The 22,223-nt window shown below is 38.6% G+C and overlaps 1 protein-coding gene and 3 long non-coding RNA genes across 5 annotated transcripts; 1 reads left to right on the top strand and 3 right to left on the bottom strand.

The window, feature by feature from the left end:
• Window positions 1–3,167: 3,167 nt before the first annotated feature.
• Window positions 3,168–3,759, top strand: LOC139353999 (uncharacterized). The gene is made up of 2 exons (XR_011605066.1): window positions 3,168–3,369; window positions 3,564–3,759. It is a non-coding gene; the product is annotated as an uncharacterized lncRNA (long non-coding RNA).
• A 4,405-nt stretch (window positions 3,760–8,164) lies between these two features.
• On the bottom strand, window positions 8,165–8,932 carry LOC139353998 (uncharacterized). The gene is made up of 2 exons (XR_011605065.1): window positions 8,705–8,932; window positions 8,165–8,648 (listed from the first exon to the last, which is right to left on the bottom strand). It is a non-coding gene; the product is annotated as an uncharacterized lncRNA (long non-coding RNA).
• A 4,262-nt stretch (window positions 8,933–13,194) lies between these two features.
• LOC139354196 (uncharacterized) lies at window positions 13,195–14,055 on the bottom strand. Of its 2 annotated transcripts, XR_011605302.1 has the most exons (3): window positions 13,920–14,055; window positions 13,735–13,848; window positions 13,195–13,678 (listed from the first exon to the last, which is right to left on the bottom strand). It is a non-coding gene; the product is annotated as an uncharacterized lncRNA (long non-coding RNA). The 2 variants fall into 2 exon arrangements; XR_011605301.1 differs by having other exon boundaries at window positions 13,735–13,953.
• Window positions 14,056–15,393: 1,338 nt separating this feature from the next.
• Window positions 15,394–22,223, bottom strand: LOC139354179 (uncharacterized). The gene is made up of 7 exons (XM_070998433.1): window positions 21,740–22,223; window positions 16,546–16,595; window positions 16,449–16,466; window positions 16,357–16,389; window positions 15,851–16,059; window positions 15,632–15,785; window positions 15,394–15,572 (listed from the first exon to the last, which is right to left on the bottom strand). Exons 2-7 carry the CDS (start codon window positions 16,592–16,594, stop codon window positions 15,436–15,438), a joined length of 600 nt encoding a protein of 199 aa, XP_070854534.1. The 5' UTR covers window position 16,595; window positions 21,740–22,223; the 3' UTR covers window positions 15,394–15,435.

The following is a 22,223-nucleotide window of genomic DNA, read 5'->3' as shown; positions in this document are numbered from 1 at the left end:
CCACCAATTCCGCGAAAGGGACTTTTCTTTAGCTGATGATCTTCATTTAAATATGGATAGTATGACTTTCCCAAAAAGCTTATTGGGCTTCCGGTATCTAACAAAGCAAAAACATCTTTAATATCGGTGCATCCTGCTAAACTACTTAATCTTAAACTTACTAACTGAATAAGCGGCTTTTCATCCATGGTTTCTTCAGCTTCTGGCAAGGTAAAGCCCACGGTGCGCTTGGGACACTGACGGTGCATATGGCCCACTTCGAAACAGATGAAGCATCCGTTGTCCGGTCTTTTCGGCTTCTTGCAATCTTTGGCGGTGTGCCCCATTTGTCGGCAGTTGTAGCATCTAGTGTCTTTCGGGCGAGGGATCATGGTGACGGCTTTACGATTGGACTCCAGACGTACAGACTGGAATCGCATTAACTTTAGCTCATCCAACGTGATACAATAGTAGAGTGGAGCAGCGCGTCCACTGTGGTCCTCTAGTCCATCGACGATGTACTTCACGACGTCTACTTCATCAAAGTTGCCTTGCTGGGCGATATTACGCATTGTGATGAAATACTGCATCAAGGTCTCGGACTTCCCAATTGTGCGTTTTTGCAGTTGTTTCGCAATTTCCTGGTTTGACAATCTGTTTCCAAAAACTAGGGTGAGCGTGGCGCTCATTTCTGGCCAGGAAGAAACCTTTTCGTACAGCATGTATTGCCTAGCTGATCCTCGGAGAAGACGGGTGCCAATAGATAGGCATTGTGTAACGCTTAGTTTATGAACCTCGGCAGCTTTTTCCAATTCACGGATCCAAACCTTGACCGAAAGGTTGTCGTCTCCTGAAAACTCCGGGATCATGGCCTCCACATCCTTCAGATCGACTTGATGTATGGAAGCATTCGCTGTAGTCATGCCTTCCAATTCGGCGACTATCAATTTGAGTTCGACTAGCTTCTATCTAGCGGTGTACAGTTCCATCATCTGATTGATTTCCGACGTTTCGCGAGCCATTGAGCGAATGTTCTGCTCAATCGGTTCTTGCCTCGTCATGTTCATAACGGTTTGCTGCGAACTTCCAGAAGGTTCCAATAACGGCGCCACAGCGTCGGCCATTTGCAATTTCTCACAGTCTTCGATCAGCGTTAGCATGCGGTTTGCAAGCTTCGGTGTGCTCGGGGAATCCTGCTCCTCATCTTGACCCTGGATCTCTGTGTCCTCGGCGTCCTCGATGTTAGCCTCCAGATTCCTTGCACGGTTTAACGCAGCACGGAGTTGGTAAATTGTTGCATCAGCCCCGAACATGATGCCCTTCTCGGAAAGGAGCTCCAGCAGCTCGTCTTTGGACATCTTAACAACCTCACTGTATGATAACATTGCGCAACATTTGGGCAAACCCCACACCTGATTTATAAACATATCGGTTTTTATTTAAAATTTTTAAATTTGGTTGCGCTTTTTTGCTCTTCTTGATCGATTACAATATCTCTTAAAACTAAATCGATTAATACTAGATTGCACTAAATATACTAAATAACATTATGCACTGGAATTACACAGCTTACAATATAAAAATTATTGTAATGAAGATCAGTGGAAAACAGCATTGTTTAGCTGACCCCGTTTAAGGAACTCAGAATTTGTACAAAACACAAAAATTTGTCATACCCTACAAAAAATAAAATTCGAAAAACACGATTTTTCCCATAGTGTATTTTATAAAAAAACAAGGAAGAGCGCTATAGTCGAGTACCTCGACTATCAGATACCCGTTACTCAGATAACAAACTTTAAAATAAGTTAGCCGCGCACTTTGTTCTCTCTCCCTTGCTCTCATTTCTCGGCTCTGCTTTTGTTTCAGCCAGCGCCGAGAATGAGAAAACAACACATAAAATAGACAAAAAACATTTATATTTATGTATGCTTGCTAAACATACACAATTTTAAGGCACATTCTGTATTTCAAAATATTTGGTTGAATAGCTTTGTTTGAAAGAATTCTATTTGCCGCGGATATTAGATTGCAATTTTTTACGTCCACACACATGCATAAATACATATGTATGTATGTATGTCGTTTTCTGGCTCTACCCTGCAGTTCCACAATTGAGTTAAGCGCCCAATCATCACGAAGCCGACTGCGACGTCGGCAGAGAAGCCAGCGACGCCGGCAGAGCTGAGCGCAACGGCGGCAAAGCGACGCGCTCTCAGTCGGGTCCGCAAAGAGAACGCACAAAAAGTAATTTTGGGCTCTCCCTCTCTCGCCATGTCTCAGACGGAAAAGTGCGTGTGATGGGAAGGAGGCCCAGCAACTAAAATATATAGACTTTTGTGCACCCTTGCCTTTTGAATAATGCGACATTTGTTCGTAAATGATAAAAGAACCATTTAAAATAAAAGGTTTCTGTTTTAAAATATTTGTATTTCTTAAACAAATTTATAGGTTTATTAATATTATTTAGTAATATGTGAAGTTTTAAGAATATATTTTTATAAACCGATTTGCATAGTCGGATATGTCTAAAAATACCCTGCTTTTATGTGCAAGATGCATGTTTTTCTGGAAGGCACGCGACTTTTTTCGTCTTTTTCACTTGGGTTTACTTATGTGAAGGAGTTAGAATTGCACGCAATTAAGGTAGTTAAATAAAATAAACCAGTGGTTTAAAAGTGATACCTATACGATTCCCAGGTAAGTCTGTCGCAGACCAATATTTATTTAATCAGTGAGAGTAAAAACAAGTTAAAGTATATTGAAAAAATGGAAAATAGAAGATTCCCAAAAAAACACGTGGCGGAAAAAAAATAGCTGTGAAAAATATTAATTTTTGACGTGAAAAACAACAAACGATGCATATAAATAAACAAATGAATGAATCTGTGAAAAAATTTGAAAATCTTATTGAGTGCTAAGTTCCTAGGGACCAAAAATATGAGATGTTTGTTTTTATAACTTATGATTTTTTGTATTAATAACATTAAAGCACAATTTTTATTTTTGTGTAAGTAAACGAACATGGCTATTTAAATAAAAATCTCAAACATCTCTAATTTTCCGTCCCTGGAAAAGTGGTATTTTTTCCGCATCTGCAAAATAAATAAATGATTTAAAAAATAATAAAAAAAATACATAAATAATTTTTTACAACAAAATAAAATAAATCAAGTGACCGAAAAAAAAAGTTTGCAAATTTCTTCTCGATATTTTTTTAATTTTCATATATTTTTAGACAAGGCTGATGGTAAATATATAAAAAAAATGGAAGGCTAAGTCGTTCCATCTTAAGCATATTATCCGAGGAACTTGTTCTGTCCCACAACTTGGAGGGGGGCAAAACAAGAAGAGGCTCAGACTACCCAAATTTCGCCCGTGCCTTATTAAGTAAGTTTTTGTTGAGGCTGAAAACTATTGTTTGTAAGTTTAATTTTTAAAAGACTTCTGGGATTTTTACATTGAATGCCAAAGATAACATTTCTTTTATTATAAATAAATCTTACAAATAACGATTACTTTCGGTCACTCGATTTTACTCTCGTCTTGTTTTATTTTTAAAACTAATTTTTTTCTAATACTAGATGCAATCGCCCTGGTGGATCCCTCGGAGCCTCCCGAAAAGGCGCTGCAGAAGGCAATGCGGTGCGTTAAAAACTTGAGTTGTACCAAAAAAAAGGCGACGCCGGCACCAGATGCTGAGAAGGAGGTGCCAGCGACCCCGATAACACCGGAAACCCCCGAGCTCAAATTTTAAAATAAAGAAAAAAAAAATAAAAATTACAACTGAAATTATATTTGCTGCTAAGCGCTCAACGTGTGCTGAATGTGCGCTTTTTCGCTGCTTGAATGAGCGCTCAACGTGTGCTGAATGTGCGCTTTTTCGCTGCTTGAATTAGCGCTCAACATGTGCTGAATGTGTGCTTTTTCCGCTGCTTAATCGAGCGCTCACCATGTGCTGAACGTGTGCTTTTTCTGCTGCTCAAAAAAGCGCTCAAAAGGGTGCTCAAAAAAGCGCTCAATGCGTGCTATTTTATGAGCACTTATGAACCCTAGGACATGCCTATGTTAATTTAAGCACTTAGTTCCATACAAATTGTGCGCTCATTGAGCGCTCAGTGATGAGCTTTTTGCAGTGATTGAGTGCTCAATAAGCGCTGAATGGTACTGCAGGGTAGTGTCAAGGCTTGTCCTAACTACTTTGGTTTGAGAGCATTGGACTGAAAACGGAAAAGTTTTTTTGGGACAATCTATAGGTATTTATTAAGCTAATTCATATTCTTTGAAAGAGATAAATAAAGATGTACAGATCTTTAAAGGTTTTTGCCCGTCAATGGGACAAATGGATAAAGGGTTCATTATTCAATAGAATAAGTTAGCCGCGCACTTTGCTCTCTCTGAGCGCCGGCAGGGCTTTTTTCTTTGCCGCTAAGTTCGGCCGGCAACTATTTACATACACATACATACACGCGTAAAAACATTTCGCATTGTCTGGCTCTGACGTCATAGCTTTTTTCTTTGGAGGTTTGTGGGCGTTAGAGTGGGCGTAGCAATCGATAGGTATTGACAAGACTAATACATTTCAGTTAAAATTTTCTATCTAGCATCAAAACTGTAGGAGTTACATTTTAGGGCGGTTTGTGGGCGTTAGAGTGGGCGTGGCAGTCTACTGAAACAAACTTGCGCTGCGTAAGAAGCTCAGGAATCTGTACGCCAAATCTCAATAGCCTAGCTCTCATAGTTTCCGAGATCTCAGCGTTCATCCGGACAGACGGACAGACGGACATGGCTAGATCGACTCGGCTAGTGATCCTGATCAAGAATATTTATACTTTATGGGGTCGGAAACGCTTCCTTCTGCCTGTTACATACTTTCCGACGAATCTAGTATACCCTTTTACTCTACGAGTAACGGGTATAATTATTGTAATGAAAAACGGTGGAAAACAGCATTGTTCAGCTGATCCCGTTTAAGGAACTCAGAATTTGTACAAAACTCAAGAAATTGTCATATCCTACAAAAAATAAAGTTCAAAAAACTCGATGTTTCCCTTACTGGATCTAAAAAAAAATTATTATTATGAAAATCGGTGGAAAACTCCGAAATTGTAAAAAAAACCCGAATTTGTCATACCCTATTTTATGAAGTTTGTGGGCGTTAGAGTGTTCTTGGCACGCTGCTGAACCAAACTTGCGCTGCGTGAGAAGCTCAGGAACCTGCATGCCAAATCCCAATAGCCTAGATCTTATAGTTTCCAAGATTTCAGCGATCATCTGGACCGACATGGCTAGATCGACTTAGCTAGTTATCCTGATCAAGATTATATATAATTTATGGGGCCAAAAGCGCTTCCATATGCCTGTTACATACTTTCCGACTAATCTAGTATACCCTTTTACACTACGAGTAACGGGTATAAAAATACAAATTCGGCGCACTTACGCTGTTGGCGTTCCACTTCCTCAAGGTGCAATATGCCTATTGGGACTCATCGATGGACTGCGGTGTAGCGGGAAAGATGGCGATGGTGTAACAGCAGACTTCTCCTTTTAAAATTTCTCCAATTGATTTCTTTTCCGTTTGGCAACAAACCCAGCTGATTGACAGTAAGTCCCGGCTACATGCATTGCGGGTGAACTTTGAAAACTTCGGTCACACTACAAAGAATACGATTTTTCGACTAGTGAAACTCTTAGCCGAACTGAGTACTAGGCTTAAAGCTATACATATTATTTTTATATCAGGCGGGGACATGTTAACTAAAGTGAGTGGTTATGGCAGTCGGGGTAAGGAATAGCGATGTATTGGTATGTGTAGTATTTTTTTCTATCGTCTGCAATTCATACCTCGAGAATCTGATATAGATGCCAAGTAAAGATGGGTTTTTGTCGGCATTAAAATAGGTACTTACTATCACACTTTTTTGGTACGGTATAAAATATGCGTAGTAACCTTCAAGGCCATTGCGTAATAATTTTTTAATAGGGTGAAAAATAGCCTTAAAAGTATCTTACAAAAAAAGAACGACCTCACATGCTTTGCTGCAGAAGAAAAAAAATCCCATATCAGTTACAACCATGGGATGGGAAAGCATATCTTCCAAACGATGATATTATGCAACTTCAAATGGACTATATCTGATAAAATGGTATGGTCGGGTTTAGAGAAAACAAACGCAGACAGTTCCTTTCGACTGCCCACGGGTATAAAAGCGGTTAAATATTTCCAAGGGTTCTTCAAAAAGCTTAGGCATACAAGTTTAATCGACGAAAACTCCAAGCTAATCATGGAAGAATGCGATAGGCAAATAAGCAGCTTACGCTTTTTGTTAGGTCCACTTTTTTACCGCAGTACTCAGATGAGCTATGGAAAACCCAGAAATAATACCAAATCTCGTAAGTAACTTCCAATGAGCGCCGTTAGTCGCCGCGCAAAAAACACAAAATTTGATCTTTCGCTGTGTTCGTGCAGAAGCAGATTTAAAAATGGAAAGACAAATCCAAAAACGCGTGAAAGAGTTCTGCGCAGAAATATAAAGCACGCCTAAATATTTTGGAACTTGACTGACAAGAAGCAAGGCAAAGACGCAGAAGAGTGTAAGTTCTGGATTCATCATTAAGAAGGAGCATGCCGAGTGGGACACTTTCCTTCCCGACGTGTCCTCACAAAGAGAGTAGGTTGTTGCCAAAATAATTCGTTTACGTTGCACACCCGTTAGTATATTTTTAGCTAAACCACCAGTAGTACGATCTCTGACGTTCTGTCCCTTGGGGAATCACTGGACTCCGCCACCATCAGCTACAGCGAAAGCGGAGCTGGAGGACACGCTGACGGAAGAGGTACCCGAGGAATTATACTTCTGTTGTGAAAAAAAGATTAATTCGTTTGTAAAGTTAAAAATCTTTACCTTCAAGGTAATGCACTCCGTATTAAATACCAATCCTCGAAAAGTGCCAAATAGTTCCTTACGGTTCCGGTATAGCCATCAGCGCCTTTGTTTGTATCTCCTCAACCTACTCGAAACGCGTTCCCCGGAGTGGTGTCTTGAGTTTTGAGAATAGCCAGAAGTCAGACGGAGCCAAATCAAGCGGGTTCGGTGGTTGCGGAACAACATGCGTCGAATTTTTTGAGAAATGGTTACGAAGAACGAGTGAAATGTGAGCCGGTGCATTATCTTGATGCAAAAACCAAGAGCTGTTGTTGCCCAAATTTCTGTTTTTTCAGGCGAATTGCTTAACGCAAACGACGCATAACGCGAAAAAAGGATTTCTTATTCCTTAAAGACATGTACTCAGATCGGCTAAGAGTTTCACTAGTCGAAAAATCGTATTCTTTGTAGTGTGACCGAAGTTTTCAAAGTTCCCAGGCAATGCATGTGGCATGGTCTTACTGTCAAGCAGCTTGGCTTGATGCCAAACGGAAAACAAATTAATTGGACCAATTTAAAATAGAAGTGTCTGCTGGTGCACAAAGAAATTAAAATAAAAACAAGGAAGAACGCTATAGTCGAGTACCTCGACTATCAGATACCCGTTAATCAGCCAAAGCGAGATTAAAATGCGCCACCTACCGGCGGTATACAGATTTAAGCGTTATGGGCGTTAGAGTGGGCGTGGCAAATTTTTTTTAGACCAATCGATAGGTATTGACGAGACCAATACATTTCAGTTAAAATTTTTTATCTAGCATAAAAATTGTGGGCGTCACAGGTTTTTGGGGCTTGTGGGCGTTAGAGTGGGCGTGGCATATTCGCGTAACAAACTTGCGCTGCGTATAAGGCTACGGAATCTAAATCTGAAATCCCAATTCTCTATCTTTGATAGTTTCCGAGATATCCACGTTCATATTTACGATTTTTTGAAGTTTGTGGGTGGTTTATGGGCGTTAGGGTGGGCGTGGCAAACTTTTTTTTTTTTGGGTCAATCGATAGGTATTGATAAGAACATTACATTTCAGTTAAAATTTTTACTCTAGCATCAAAACTGTAGGAGCCACAGTTTTGGGCGGTTTGTGGGCGTTAGAGTGGGCGTGGCACTCTACTGAAACAAACTTGCGCTGCGTAAGAAGCTCAGGAATCTGCACGCCAAATCTCAATAGCCTAGCTCCCATAGTTTCCGAGATCTCAGCGTTCATCCGGACAGACAGACGGACAGACGGACATGGCTAGATCGACTCGGCTAGTGATCCTGATCAAGAATATATATACTTTATGGGGTCGGAAACGCTTCCTTCTGCCTGTTACATACTTTCCGACGAATCTAGTATACCCTTTTACTCTACGAGTAACGGGTATAATAAATGGAATGTACAACGAATGTTTTTATGTATGTAAAATTGTAGCTTAAAGCTTCCTTCTCGTCCCACGGATGCTTCGCCATCTTTCCCGCGCCACCGCAGTCCAGCTCCGAGTCCCTATGGGCATATTGGACCTTGAGGAAGTTGGAGTTGGATAGGGAACGGGGTTGATCCGCTGATGCTGCAGAAAGTCGCCCAGCATTTTGGCAATGGCTGGCAATGGCTTCTCCAACTGTTCCATAGCGGGCGCCCTAGTTTCCTCCTCCCTATAGAAGCCAGCGCGTCCTCCAGCTCTGCTTAAGCTGCCAAGTAGCTGGTGGTGGTGGCAGTCCTAAAGGAGAGGTCGTCGGAGATCGTATTACTGGTAGTTCTGCTAAAAATATATATCTATTAGTACAACGCAACAAAATTTGTTTGGCCAGATCTTACTTTCTTTGCGAGGACACGACCGGCAGGATGTCTAGTTAGGGGGCGAAGACCCACTCGGCATGTTCCTTCCTACTGGGATTCCCTAGCGGATGTCCCCCAGCACTGCAACTATTCTGCGGATTTGCGCATTTATAATATTGGTTCCTGTCGGTGAAGTCCCACAATTTATTTCATCTGCACTGACCTCCTGCAGTCCATTTTGGGGTTTTCCTTCCATTTTAAATTTATAGTTTCCACACCGCTTTTGCACGAACACCGCCAAAAATTAAATTTCTTATTCTTTGGGAGCGGCTAACGACGTTTATCGAAATTCACTCGCCAAATCTGGTATTTTTTCTGGTATTTCCTTAGCTCATTTGTGTACCGCGCTGAAAAACAGACCCGACGAAAAGCGTTAGCCGCGTATTTGCCTCTCTCACTCATATGGTTAGATCGCGGATTTCGTCGATGTGAGTACTAGGCTTAATGGAAAAGAAAACAAATGCACCTTACGAATTACAGTCGTATTCCTGAGATGTAAGATTCTATAAAACTAATATTACTATCAGGCTTGTCCCAGAAATCTCTTCCAACCGTATTTCCGCCGAAAATGAAATCAGAACAAATTTACTCCGAAACCCTATTGGGTTTGTGACCCCGACGGTATTGGTTGTTTGGTTTCCAAGCCAATCCTCCCCAAAGCCGTCGACGGTTTTTGTGATACCCCTGTATATGTGTGCTTCTATATGGAATAGGAAAATGGCCGCCCGCTAAAGGAAAGGTGAAGGAGCCATTACAAGGCATTGCCAGGATGATGGGCGACTTCCTACAGCACCAGCAAAACAACCCATTTACATAAATAAAAGCAAGTTAAACATTTCAGTTATTATTGATTTTATGTTTTTATACACCAACAAACTCTGCCTTTTTAAATTGATCCAAATTAATTGGTTTCTGTATGTCAACAAGACGCTCTGCTTGACGGTATGACCATCCTACATGCAATACAGGTGAGTTCTGAAAACTTCGTTTACACGACAAAGTATTCGATTTTAGTGTCCGTCAAATTAGTGTCGGCGAGTTAATAACAAAGTGGAATGGAGGATCTGAGGCTTACCAACGCAATCCAAGTGCACACCTACAGTTTTCGATCAAATCAAGTTTTTCCAAAGCTGTTGTTTTTCTGCACGGTCGCACTGCCCAGCCTTACTTCCAATAAGGCTAACAAACAAACGTGGTTTCCGTACGATTATTGAATAATTAATTACCACTCTCACAGAGCTTGTGCCAACTTGCAAGGTTTCTCATTGGAATGGTCATTCTAAAACTAATGTGTGTGTGTTTCGGCCAAAGAGCTAGTGGGATGGCTCGGAGGGCGCCGAGCTGAAGGCTACCGAACGGGTCGCAGGTTGCGGATAGCGAGCGCCCTGGTTCTCCAGGGTAGCTACGAATAAGCGTGGAAGTTGGATACGGCCCGGCTACCGCCAAGCCCCCAACACGAAGCGTAAATAAGTAGCCCCGGACAGTCAGCGGGTATCTGCGCCGTAGCAGTACCAACGTCGCGCTTGTGCTGCCGTCTCCGACAAATAGCTCACACATACCCCCTTCCCACACTCTTTGAACCTAACTCTTCCCTACCCACACAACTCATCTCACCCCGGGCTGGACTAAGGTGTCATTCGAACCGTGCCGAGAGTCAATCTGGCTGGGAGCCCGAGTTATCAAAAAACTCAGTCTCAAACGGTGAGCTCAGGCAAGTGGCGACCGCCTGTTCTAAGTCAGCCTTACCCGGGTACAGCGGATCTCTGCCCGGGTGGACCTGTCCCTTCTCCGCAGCTCGTGGAAAAAAATATGGAGAACTTAATTTCCAACAACAAAAAAGATAATAGCTCCAAAAAAGAGCCCGACACTCTCAAAAAGTCGAAAGTCGTAACCAACGACGACAAGACGTCTACCCCTGCCAAGGCCAGCGAACAACGCAGCCGACTAAGCCCAACTCACCATAACGACAATCCCAAGCCTCCCACCAGCTACTCCAACCTGAGGGGGTCGCCAACGCCGGTCTCGTGGTGATTACCAGGGCAAAGGAGTTCAAGGATACCACCTAACCAGGCAGGACCTCTTGAACGTAAGAAGGCTTTCCGGATCCTCAAACGGCTGGCTACCAACCCGATACGTGAGGATCAAACGTCAAAATTGGATTACCCAAAAATCCAAGAGGACATAGCCTGGGCAAAGGCGGTAATCCCAGACTTCGACATCGCTGTGACCACCAGCAACAGCATTAAGCGAGAGAGGTCGATGGAGACAGCTCAACCAGCGAGCAAGAAGGCCAGAACAACAATCGGAAGATCATTGGAGTCATCGACCAGAGCGATGAAGGCGGAAGGATCCCAAGGAACCAATGGAGTCTGGTTAGATGGACCCTTGCATCAGTGGCCTTGAAAGTGCTGGACGAAAACCCAGGTCCGCCACCCGATTGCACAGATACGGGGTGGTACCAGGGCAATGTTAAATTGATCGCCTGTTAGGACGAGAGATCGGGAGCACTTTACAAGGCTGCCATTAACAAGGTCGGCGAGGTTTACCCCGGGGCCAATTTGGCAGTTTGCGAGGCCGCTGACATCCCGTCTCGACCGAGAGCGAGGGTATGGCTGCCGTCGGAACCCTCGGAACCAGGGGCTATTCTCAGACCAGGTTCAACCCGAAGCTTACGACTGACGGTTGGAAGGTGGTCAAGGTGGAGAAAACCGAGCGCGTCACTATGAACGTGGTAATCCTCTTGAACCAGGCCTGCTTGGAACCCCTCGCAGCTCAACGCATCTACGACACGGATAAACTTGCGGCGGATAACCTGACTGCCTTTGCGTCGTACGAACCCCCGAGCGACGTCGAATTGGAGCATGGGGTGGCCACCCTCACTGGCTACGTGTCAACCGACTCGGAGCTGACAGAAAGCCTGAAGCAGCTGTGCACCCAGGACATGACCCGACCAGGGCGCACTGTTCTCCAGGACATAGCGGAGGAAGGGGAGGGTACCCAGACCGACCACGGTCCTAGTGCAGTTCCTGCAGATTAACCTGCACCACAGCAAGGCAGCATCCGCTGCCTTCCTCACCCGCCTGGTAAGAGGCAACATAGACGTAGTCCTCATTCCAGAGCCATGGATTGTTGGTAACAACATCTGTGGCTTATAAACCCCCCTATACAAGCTATTTTACACCAAGGTTAAGGGTAAAACCAGAACCTGCATTCTTACAAAGACACACTTTAACACATTTCTTATTCCACAGTTTAGCGAAGGCGACCTCACCACTGTCAGACTAGAGCTAAACGAAACCTTAGCATCATTCTAACTGGCTCACGACTACGAAGGGCCACTACCAAACACCACTACACAACAACTCATACATACACACTCATCTAAGGAACTCACCCTGGGTGGACTCACACCACACGCAATGGGGAAGTACAAACACAAACGAAAGGGGTGAGTTACTTTACGACTATCTCCTTCATCAAATCTATTCATCTGCAAAAAAGGTAATGACCCAACTTTCATCACTAGAAATAGGATGAAAGTCTTAGACATTTCACTAATATCCGATCCCCTACTTAACCAGCTAGAAGCGTGGAAGGTGGGGATCGGGCACTCATCCTACCTACACGCACCACCGACGCACGTACGCAACGGTCAATCATTAGATAACCTAGTTAACACTTTTACTGATATCTGCGGTGAGGCCATAAAAAGGGCTTGCCCAAGCAGAACAGTCAAAGCAAAGCACAAACCACCATGGTGGAACGCAACCCTGGCGAACCTTTAAAGAGAGTGTAGAACTTACTTCAATAGAGCTAAATACAACAATAGCGAATCTTCCTGGAATTTATACCATACAAAACTAAGCCTATACAAAAAGGAAATTAGAATATCAAAACGAAGAGCTTGGGCTAATTTTAGACCAATCGATAGGTATTGACGAGACCAATACATTTCAGTTAAAATTTTTTATCTAGCATAAAAATTGTGGGCGTCACAGGTTTTTGCGGCTTGTGGGCGTTAGAGTGGGCGTGGCATATTCGCGTAACAAACTTGCGCTGCGTATAAGGCTACGGAATCTAAATCTGAAATCCCAATTCTCTATCTTTGATAGTTTCCGAGATATCCACGTTCATATTTACGATTTTTTGAAGTTTGTGGGTGGTTTATGGGCGTTAGGGTGGGCGTGGCAAACTTTTTTTTGGGTCAATCGATAGGTATTGATAAGAACATTACATTTCAGTTAAAATTTTTATTCTAGCATCAAAACTGTAGGAGCCACAGTTTTGGGCGGTTTGTGGGCGTTAGAGTGGGCGTGGCACTCTACTGAAACAAACTTGCGCTGCGTAAGAAGCTCAGGAATCTGCACGCCAAATCTCAATAGCCTAGCTCCCATAGTTTCCGAGATCTCAGCGTTCATCCGGACAGACAGACGGACAGACGGACATGGCTAGATCGACTCGGCTAGTGATCCTGATCAAGAATATATATACTTTATGGGGTCGGAAACGCTTCCTTCTGCCTGTTACATACTTTCCGACGAATCTAGTATACCCTTTTACTCTACGAGTAACGGGTATAATAAATGGAATGTACAACGAATGTTTTTATGTATGTAAAATTGTAGCTTAAAGCTTCCTTCTCGTCCCACGGATGCTTCGCCATCTTTCCCGCGCCACCGCAGTCCAGCTCCGAGTCCCTATGGGCATATTGGACCTTGAGGAAGTGGGAGTTGGATAGGGAACGGGGTTGATCCGCTGATGCTGCAGAAAGTCGCCCAGCATTTTGGCAATGGCTGGCAATGGCTTCTCCAACTGTTCCATAGCGGGCGCCCTAGTTTCCTCCTCCCTATAGAAGCCAGCGCGTCCTCCAGCTCTGCTTAAGCTGCCAAGTAGCTGGTGGTGGTGGCAGTCCTAAAGGAGAGGTCGTCGGAGATCGTATTACTGGTAGTTCTGCTAAAAATATATATCTATTAGTACAACGCAACAAAATTTGTTTGGCCAGATCTTACTTTCTTTGCGAGGACACGACCGGCAGGGATGTCTAGTTAGGGGGCGAAGACCCACTCGGCATGTTCCTTCCTACTGGGATTCCCTAGCGGATGTCCCCCAGCACTGCAACTATTCTGCGGATTTGCGCATTTATAATATTGGTTCCTGTCGGTGAAGTCCCACAATTTATTTCATCTGCACTGACCTCCTGCAGTCCATTTTGGGGTTTTCCTTCCATTTTAAATTTATAGTTTCCACACCGCTTTTGCACGAACACCGCCAAAAATTAAATTTCTTATTCTTTGGGAGCGGCTAACGACGTTTATCGAAATTCACTCGCCAAATCTGGTATTTTTTCTGGTATTTCCTTAGCTCATTTGTGTACCGCGCTGAAAAACAGACCCGACGAAAAGCGTTAGCCGCGTATTTGCCTCTCTCACTCATATGGTTAGATCGCGGATTTCGTCGATGTGAGTACTAGGCTTAATGGAAAAGAAAACAAATGCACCTTACGAATTACAGTCGTATTCCTGAGATGTAAGATTCTATAAAACTAATATTACTATCAGGCTTGTCCCAGAAATCTCTTCCAACCGTATTTCCGCCGAAAATGAAATCAGAACAAATTTACTCCGAAACCCTATTGGGTTTGTGACCCCGACGGTATTGGTTGTTTGGTTTCCAAGCCAATCCTCCCCAAAGCCGTCGACGGTTTTTGTGATACCCCTGTATATGTGTGCTTCTATATGGAATAGGAAAATGGCCGCCCGCTAAAGGAAAGGTGAAGGAGCCATTACAAGGCATTGCCAGGATGATGGGCGACTTCCTACAGCACCAGCAAAACAACCCATTTACATAAATAAAAGTAAGTTAAACATTTCAGTTATTATTGATTTTATGTTTTTATACACCAACAAACTCTGCTTTTTTAAATTGATCCAAATTAATTGGTTTCTGTATGTCAACAAGACGCTCTGCTTGACGGTATGACCATCCTACATGCAATACAGGTGAGTTCTGAAAACTTCGTTTACACGACAAAGTATTCGATTTTAGTGTCCGTCAAATTACCCTTCAGTTCCAAAAAAAAAGTTTCACTTCTGAATCACCTTGGGAATCACCTCGGACATGTCCTCGTGCACAAGTGAAGAACAAGTGACGCTCCATATAGAAAATTGTATGGGATGTCCGCATTTTCACAAGTGAAAATTCAAATGAAAATTTTTCGAAGTCCTACGGGATTTCACTTGTTCCTTATACTCATTTTTCGTATGGCCTGTCACGTGCCGGTGACTCGTCCCAAGTGAATCACTTGGGAAAATCAAAATTTTTCCTTGAGTTTTCACTTGTGAAATCACTTGCAAGGGACACGTCCCAAGTGAATCACTTGGGAAAATCAGAATTTTTCCTTGTGTTTTCACTTGTGAAATCACTTGCAAGGGACACGTCCCAAGTGAATCACTTGGGAAAATCAAAATTTTTCCTTGAGTTTTCACTTGTGAAATCACTTGCAAGGGACACGTACCAAGTGAATCACTTGGGAAAATCAGAATTTTTCCTTGAGTTTTCACTTGTGAAATCACTTGCAAGGGACACGTCCCAAGTGAATCACTTGGGAAAATCAGAATTTTTCCTCGAGTTTTCAATTATAAAAAAATAGAATTTAAAATACATACATATTTAATTTCATACATATTTAATTTCATTTTATTTAATTTTAATTATACTGTATTATTAAGATTTTCGAAAATTGTACAGTTATTATTTCTGTGTTTTTGCTTGGTAAGTTTATTTTTCACATTTGTCATTGCCTTTCTTAACGATTTGTCCGGGTCCTCGGAGTCCTTGGCCAACGCTCCTGAAAAATGTAATGCATATGTTTAGAAATGCGTTTTACTTTTTTATTTGTATATTTACCTTTAAGAACTCCGTATAACCCTATACGGCATCTGAGGGACTTTTTCCCGTTGGACCCGTCCAAATTGTAGGCATTGATAATGTCTTCTGCTATAATCAGTTTGAACCGCTTTGACAGCGGTTCGCTCCCAATTATTTTTGATATTTTCTTTGTCTGCAAATAGATATAAAAAAGAAACATAAAAATGCAAAAACAAGTCGGCCTTGCTCGATACTTGCGTAAAAGCCGATAAGTTCCGGCGTCAACGAATTTTCGAACTCGTTAAGTTCCTCTTCTGTTTTAAGCGGAAATTGTACCGCGCCCGAAATCTCTTTCTCAGGATCCACTGATACTTTTAAAAGTGCGGTGTTTTCCGCCAGTTTTTCCACCAATATGTCCAACTTCTGAGACACAATAGAAATCTCCTTGCGGATTTGGAGAACCTCTTCTGAAATTTTAATTTATGTATATTACAAAAAATAAATGAAACATCAAAATAGACTGAAAATAGTAATCGCCCTGATTTTTAGAAATTTGTCGTTAATGGCGATTTATTTTATAAATTTAGAGTACGATAAATTTTCAAACAAAACGGCCGAATACTATTTTTATGTAAGTAACAGTATTAATATTAAATAGTATTCTTATTTATCGTACTCTAAATTTATAAAATAAATCGCCATTAACGACAAATTTCTAAAAATCAGGGCGATTACTATTTTCAGTGTAGGGTTATAAAACATACCTTTCAACTCTGATATTTGTCGTTCAGTTGAATCTTTAAAAAAAAGAAGAAAAATTACAAAATTACCCAATAAAACAGATTTATTAACTCACTAGAGACCGATGGGGTTTCTGTAAAAAAAAATATTGTATTAATGCAATCACTATGCATATTGAAACAAGAAAATCAATTTCTTGTAGTTACACTTACCCTCCACATCAAACTGGACACGACGAATTTTTGATTCAGGTTGAGACATACTAATTTAAAAATGTTTAAAATAACAAAAAATATTTTAATCAAATATTAGTAAAAAATTATAAATTAACCAAATTATAAAAAATAAAGAAAAATAAATGAAAATAATAATAAACAGTAAATAAACAATAATTGTAGATAAAAAAAATATTAGTAAATAGTTAGAAAAAAATTAAATTATAAAAAATAAACAAAAATAAACAGTAAATAAACAATAATAAAATAAAAAGAAATAATAAATCAAATAATACAAATAATACAACTACCGTTTTTTTTTTTTTTTGGTACTCGAACCAGGGTAGGTGAATCTTCAAAAGATATTTAAAGCGCCGTCGCAATAAATATGTCCGATTCATAATAAAATTACGCCTACGGACTAAACACCTCCTTTAAAAAAAACTAAAAATCCTATTTTAAAAAAAATGCAAACATGGAACTACTACTATTTTTTCTAAATAAGGAATGGCTACCGCTTTTCTCCTAAATTCCATTACTGAAAATCTTTTTATTCTAGAAGGCACTTCTAAATTAACTAAATAAATACCTAGGCCAGAAGAATTCATTGGCTCAATAAAAAAACTGTCCCTATCTTCCAATTCCCTTCCATTAATAAAAATTTCCCCTTCTACCTCTTCAAAAGATTCTATTTGAATTGGAACCTCATCTCCTACAAAACAAAAGTTATCTGGTTTCCTATCACTAAGTGTGCAGTCTTTCATTTTAAGATTTCTGCCTACTAATTTTATTTGTTCTTCTGCTGGGGCTACGTATTTTTCTTCAACTATCTTCCTAAATATTTGTTCTAAGATAAAAGATTTTTTTCTAACACATTTTTTAAGGAGCTGCAAGTAATTTTCGAAGGAGTAAGAAGATCCTGAAACCGGATTTCCGACTTGATTGATAGTATCTCTTACATGGAGTAAGCCGTGAACATTGTAAGTCACACTGTTTGCTCCAAAAACAATGGGGAAATTTTCAACAAATAGATTTAATATTTGTTGAGCATTTTCAATATTATTTCCCCGTTGCTTTTGCGAACAGAGCAGTCTATATGCGCAGTGCAGTAATAAAAACAAATAATACTGGTCATCAAATATTGAATCTTTAAGAGCTACAATACCAGTGTATAATAAGAACTGCCTAAACTCAGTGCTTTTCCAGTTAGGAAGCTCTAACAATGTCCTCGGCTTCCTTGCAAATTCCCTAGGTATAAAAGTTCGCATTGACATTAATTTTGCGGAAATACCGTTTTGGTTTTGTTTTGAAACTTTATTTATAACTTTATTGTAATAAATTCTTTCTAAAAATTTGCGCATTACCCCCAACTCAATAAGATGCATACAATCTAAAGGAACTTGGGTTATCATACGAACACCAAGCGTTTCAAAAGCGGACGGACTATTCAAATAACCTTTGCTGTGGTGGTTTGGATAAATTCTATTTGCAAAGTCTTCATCAGTAATTAACTCACTAGCAACAGTACTGTAAGTTAATGTACCATTTATTTTGCGACCAACCTGAAGACACTTGGTACAGCCGTGACTGGATGTATGTCCAGGGGTTCCTGTAACAAATGCCCTTGCAGGTGCATCACAAACCACCGCCCTAAGTTCTAAATTTACTTTTTTGTTACAAATTGTAAGTCCGTTTATAAAAAGATCTGACAATTCACTAGTAAATTTTGACATATATTGTACACAATTAGATGGCTTATTTTTAGATGAAAAAACTCCTACTGGAAAGACGGGGCATTTATTAATATTATTAACTCGAACTAAAATAGGCCACAATTGTGCACGAGAGCTTTTAGTAAGGGGAAGACCGTCAATATTAACGTCAATGCTTAAAACTTCTGGTAATTCTGCTACCACTGATAATTTTTCTAATTGCTTCGATAAGCCTATATGCAAATATGAACCCCCATCTATTTCCGTAATATCTGGAGTATTCCTGCATTTAAATTTATAAAAAGGCCTAACATTTAAATTTTCTTCATTTAAAATTTTAATTAAATCTATGGCGCAACTACGAGTTGGCTTGTGCTTTATAAACCACTTCTTTAATTTAAAATTTAAGCTTCCCTGATCGGACTCAATGTTTTCTATATCTTCCTGGTTAACTTCTACATTATCCTGACCTCCTAATACATTTTCCTGATCTACATCTAAATTTTCATGAACTTCTACATTTTCCTCCCCTAACTCTAGATTATCCTGACCTACTTCTAAATTTTCCTCCCCTAACTCTAGATTAACCTGACCTACTTCTAAGTTTTCCTGATCAGCTTCAACTTCCTCATGATCCCTAATTTCGTCAATATGTATGTTCGAATTTTCTTCAACTAACCTAAATCTTTCACGTAACTGATCCCTTTCTCTTTTAATTAATCTTCTAACCTGACGAGAACCTGGCATTTTGATACAAAAACAAAGTTATTTGTTAGATGAGACCTGAAAATCAAAATTTGGCATTACACTTTTGTTTTAATATAAAACAATTTAAAACAATAATTGGTATACCCTTGCAGAGGGTATATTGTTTCAGTCAGAAGTTTGCAACGCAGTTAAGGAGACGTTTCCGAACCCATAAAGAATATATATTCTTGATCAGGATCACTGGACGAGTCGATCTAGCCATGTCCGTCTGCCCGCCTGTCCGTCCGTTTCTACGCAAACTCTCAGTTTTAAAGCTGTCGGGCTGAAACTTTCCCAAAAGTCTTATATCTTTTGCAGGTAGTATATTTGTGGGAACCAGCCGGATCGGACAACTATATCTTATAGCTCCCATAGGAATAATCGGACAAAAAAATTTAAAAAAATTATATCTTTGGCGTTTTTTTAGCATATAACCTCCTAAGTTTGGAACTAACATTTTTTAATTAGTTTTGAATTTTGAATTAAATTTTATCGAAATCGGACGACTGTCATATAGCTGCCATAGGAACGATCGGAAAATTGGTGGAAAAATAATATGAAACAAATTATAGCTTCGATGATTTTTGACATATTATCTTATACTATAATTATTATTATTTGTATTTTAAAGAATTTCGAATTACATTCAATAATTACAGCTGCAAGGGTATACAAACTTCGGCTTGCCGAAGTTAACTTCCTTTCTTGTTTTTTATTACATAAATAACAAATTGATATAATTAAATTATTATATATATATGTATATATATTATATATATTTGTATATATATTATATATATGTATATATATTATATATATATATATATTATATATATTATATATGGGCATTTCCAGGGGTCGCGAACGTACGTTCGTACGCAATTAGTGCAAATGAAAAATAGAAAAAAAATCTTTTCAGAATTTTTTTTTTGCTATTTTATAGAATTTTGTTAGCTCTTAGCTTAGTGTAAATGATGGGATTTATTGCGCTATCATTTTCAGAATATTGGCAAAAAACATGCGGTCGCGAACGTACACAAAATGGAAGTCGACCCTCGCTTAATCTAGTAAAATGCAAATATCTGCGAATTGGGACGGAATATTCTAAAGAAATAACTTTACTTTTAAAATGGATTCATGTAGCTTTCATTCGAGTCTGTCCCCAAGGAAATATCTCCATTTGTTTTTCTTTTATTGAATTAAGTACCGGTCGCGAACGTACGGGTCGCGAACGTACGATTTTTCCATGTTGATTTATTAACAGTCAATTGAATATATGTTAGCCCTCCTTGGATTTTTATCTTCTAATTAGATTGCAATAAATAGATTTGGTAGAAAAAGTTCAAACAAATCATATGTTTTCCTTGCGAAATAATTAATTATAAGAATGCCCTTAAAAGTAGCTAAAAATGAAAAAAAGTGCATTTTTTCAGTTTTCAGGGAAATTTGTTCAAAAAAACAAATGAAATATGCTTTGGTTCCACTGTGTTAAGAAAATACGGCCATTAATTTGCGAAAATACGCAAAAAATTCGATGATTTTGAAGATTTTTCTTGTTTCGGGCCTGGTTGACCATTTTCCGGATTTGCCCATATATATATTATATATATTATTATATAATTTAAAAGATTTTATCACATTGTTGTTAAAAATATGTAAGTAAATGTGAACAAATGAGACATTTACAACAATTATTTGAAATGAAATGGATTTATCTATAATAATTATTTATTCAATTTAAATAAATTGATGAATGAATAATTATTTATTTATTATTTATTTATTTATATATTTATAATAATTATTTATATAATTATAATAATTATTTATATAATTTATTTATTATTTATATATAATTTATTTATTTATATAATTATAATAATTATTTATATAATTTATTTATTATTTATATATAATTTATTTATTTATATAATTATAATAATTATTTATATAACTATTATAACGTGTAATAAATAATATTAATACACTATAATAATTATTTATAATAAACAATAATTACACATTATAATAATTTTTTTGGAAAATAATTAATTTGTTGATAATTATTTATTCATCAATTTATTTAAATTGAATAAATAATTATTATAGATAAATCCATTTCATTTCAAATAATTGTTGTAAATGTCTCATTTGTTCACATTTATTTACATATTTTTAACAACAATGTGATAAAATCTTTTAAATTATATAATAATATCAAAGCTGAAAATTACCAATAAATTTTTGAAATAAACATAACCAAACATTTTTATTTTATAATCTTTATTATTTATTAATTATGATATATTCATCTGTGTCCAAAATGAAAGTGATTTTGCTATTCAAAACAATTATTATTTATTCAAATATATTAGATTTAGATTTTTGTTAAATAAATCAATTTTTATGTCTGTTTAAAATTTTTTAAATAATGCACATTGCAAAATCACTATGTTTTTGGGCGTAGCTGTATATTTCACAATTAAACATTTCGACTTGCCCAGAAAAAGAGAGTTGTTTAGCGAAGTTTATTAGTATTAAAAACGTGCACAAATGATTTTTTCTTGTTATGTAATTTATGTCCGTTATGTAATTTATTTTATCAATCCACTTTTGGCTAGCGGTATCCGATTTTTTGGGTTATTTTGTCAAACGCATAAAACTGTTTTTAAACTAACGTACCTTTAAAGTCAGTTTAATGCACAACGTATTACACTTAACGTAACACTTACCTGGGTTTATAATTTAACTTTAAAACACGTTTTAGTTAAGCTGATGCCTGATGCGCACAATTGAAATCGATCCTTCTTTTGCAATCACTCAAATTAGAATGCAAATGCACCAAGTCTTCCTCTCACCCCTTTGCTTGATTTCTTTTGTTTTCTCTTCGCTGTTGGCGCGTGCCACTGCACTTATACCCTTTCTAAGGCGAAATATATCCGACTATATAATTTGTACTTCTTAAGTAAGAAATACAATACGAATTTTTTAAAAATGTTAATACTAATACTACTAATGTTTTAAATATTGAAATCAATTTTAACGGACTAATTTTCTATAATTACACTAAAAAAATATATTGTAATAAAAATGTATAATAAGTAAACATAACATTATAAGTAAATCCAAATTACTTAATTTTACTATAATCAAATAATTTACTTTTATAAAACAATATAAGTTGTATATTTTCGATACACAATAATGCTCCTAAAA

This window comes from Drosophila suzukii (assembly GCF_043229965.1).
Source record: "Drosophila suzukii chromosome 2 unlocalized genomic scaffold, CBGP_Dsuzu_IsoJpt1.0 scf_2c, whole genome shotgun sequence".
NCBI lineage: Eukaryota > Metazoa > Arthropoda > Insecta > Diptera > Drosophilidae > Drosophila > Drosophila suzukii.
This window is presented reverse-complemented; position numbering and strand designations above follow the sequence as displayed.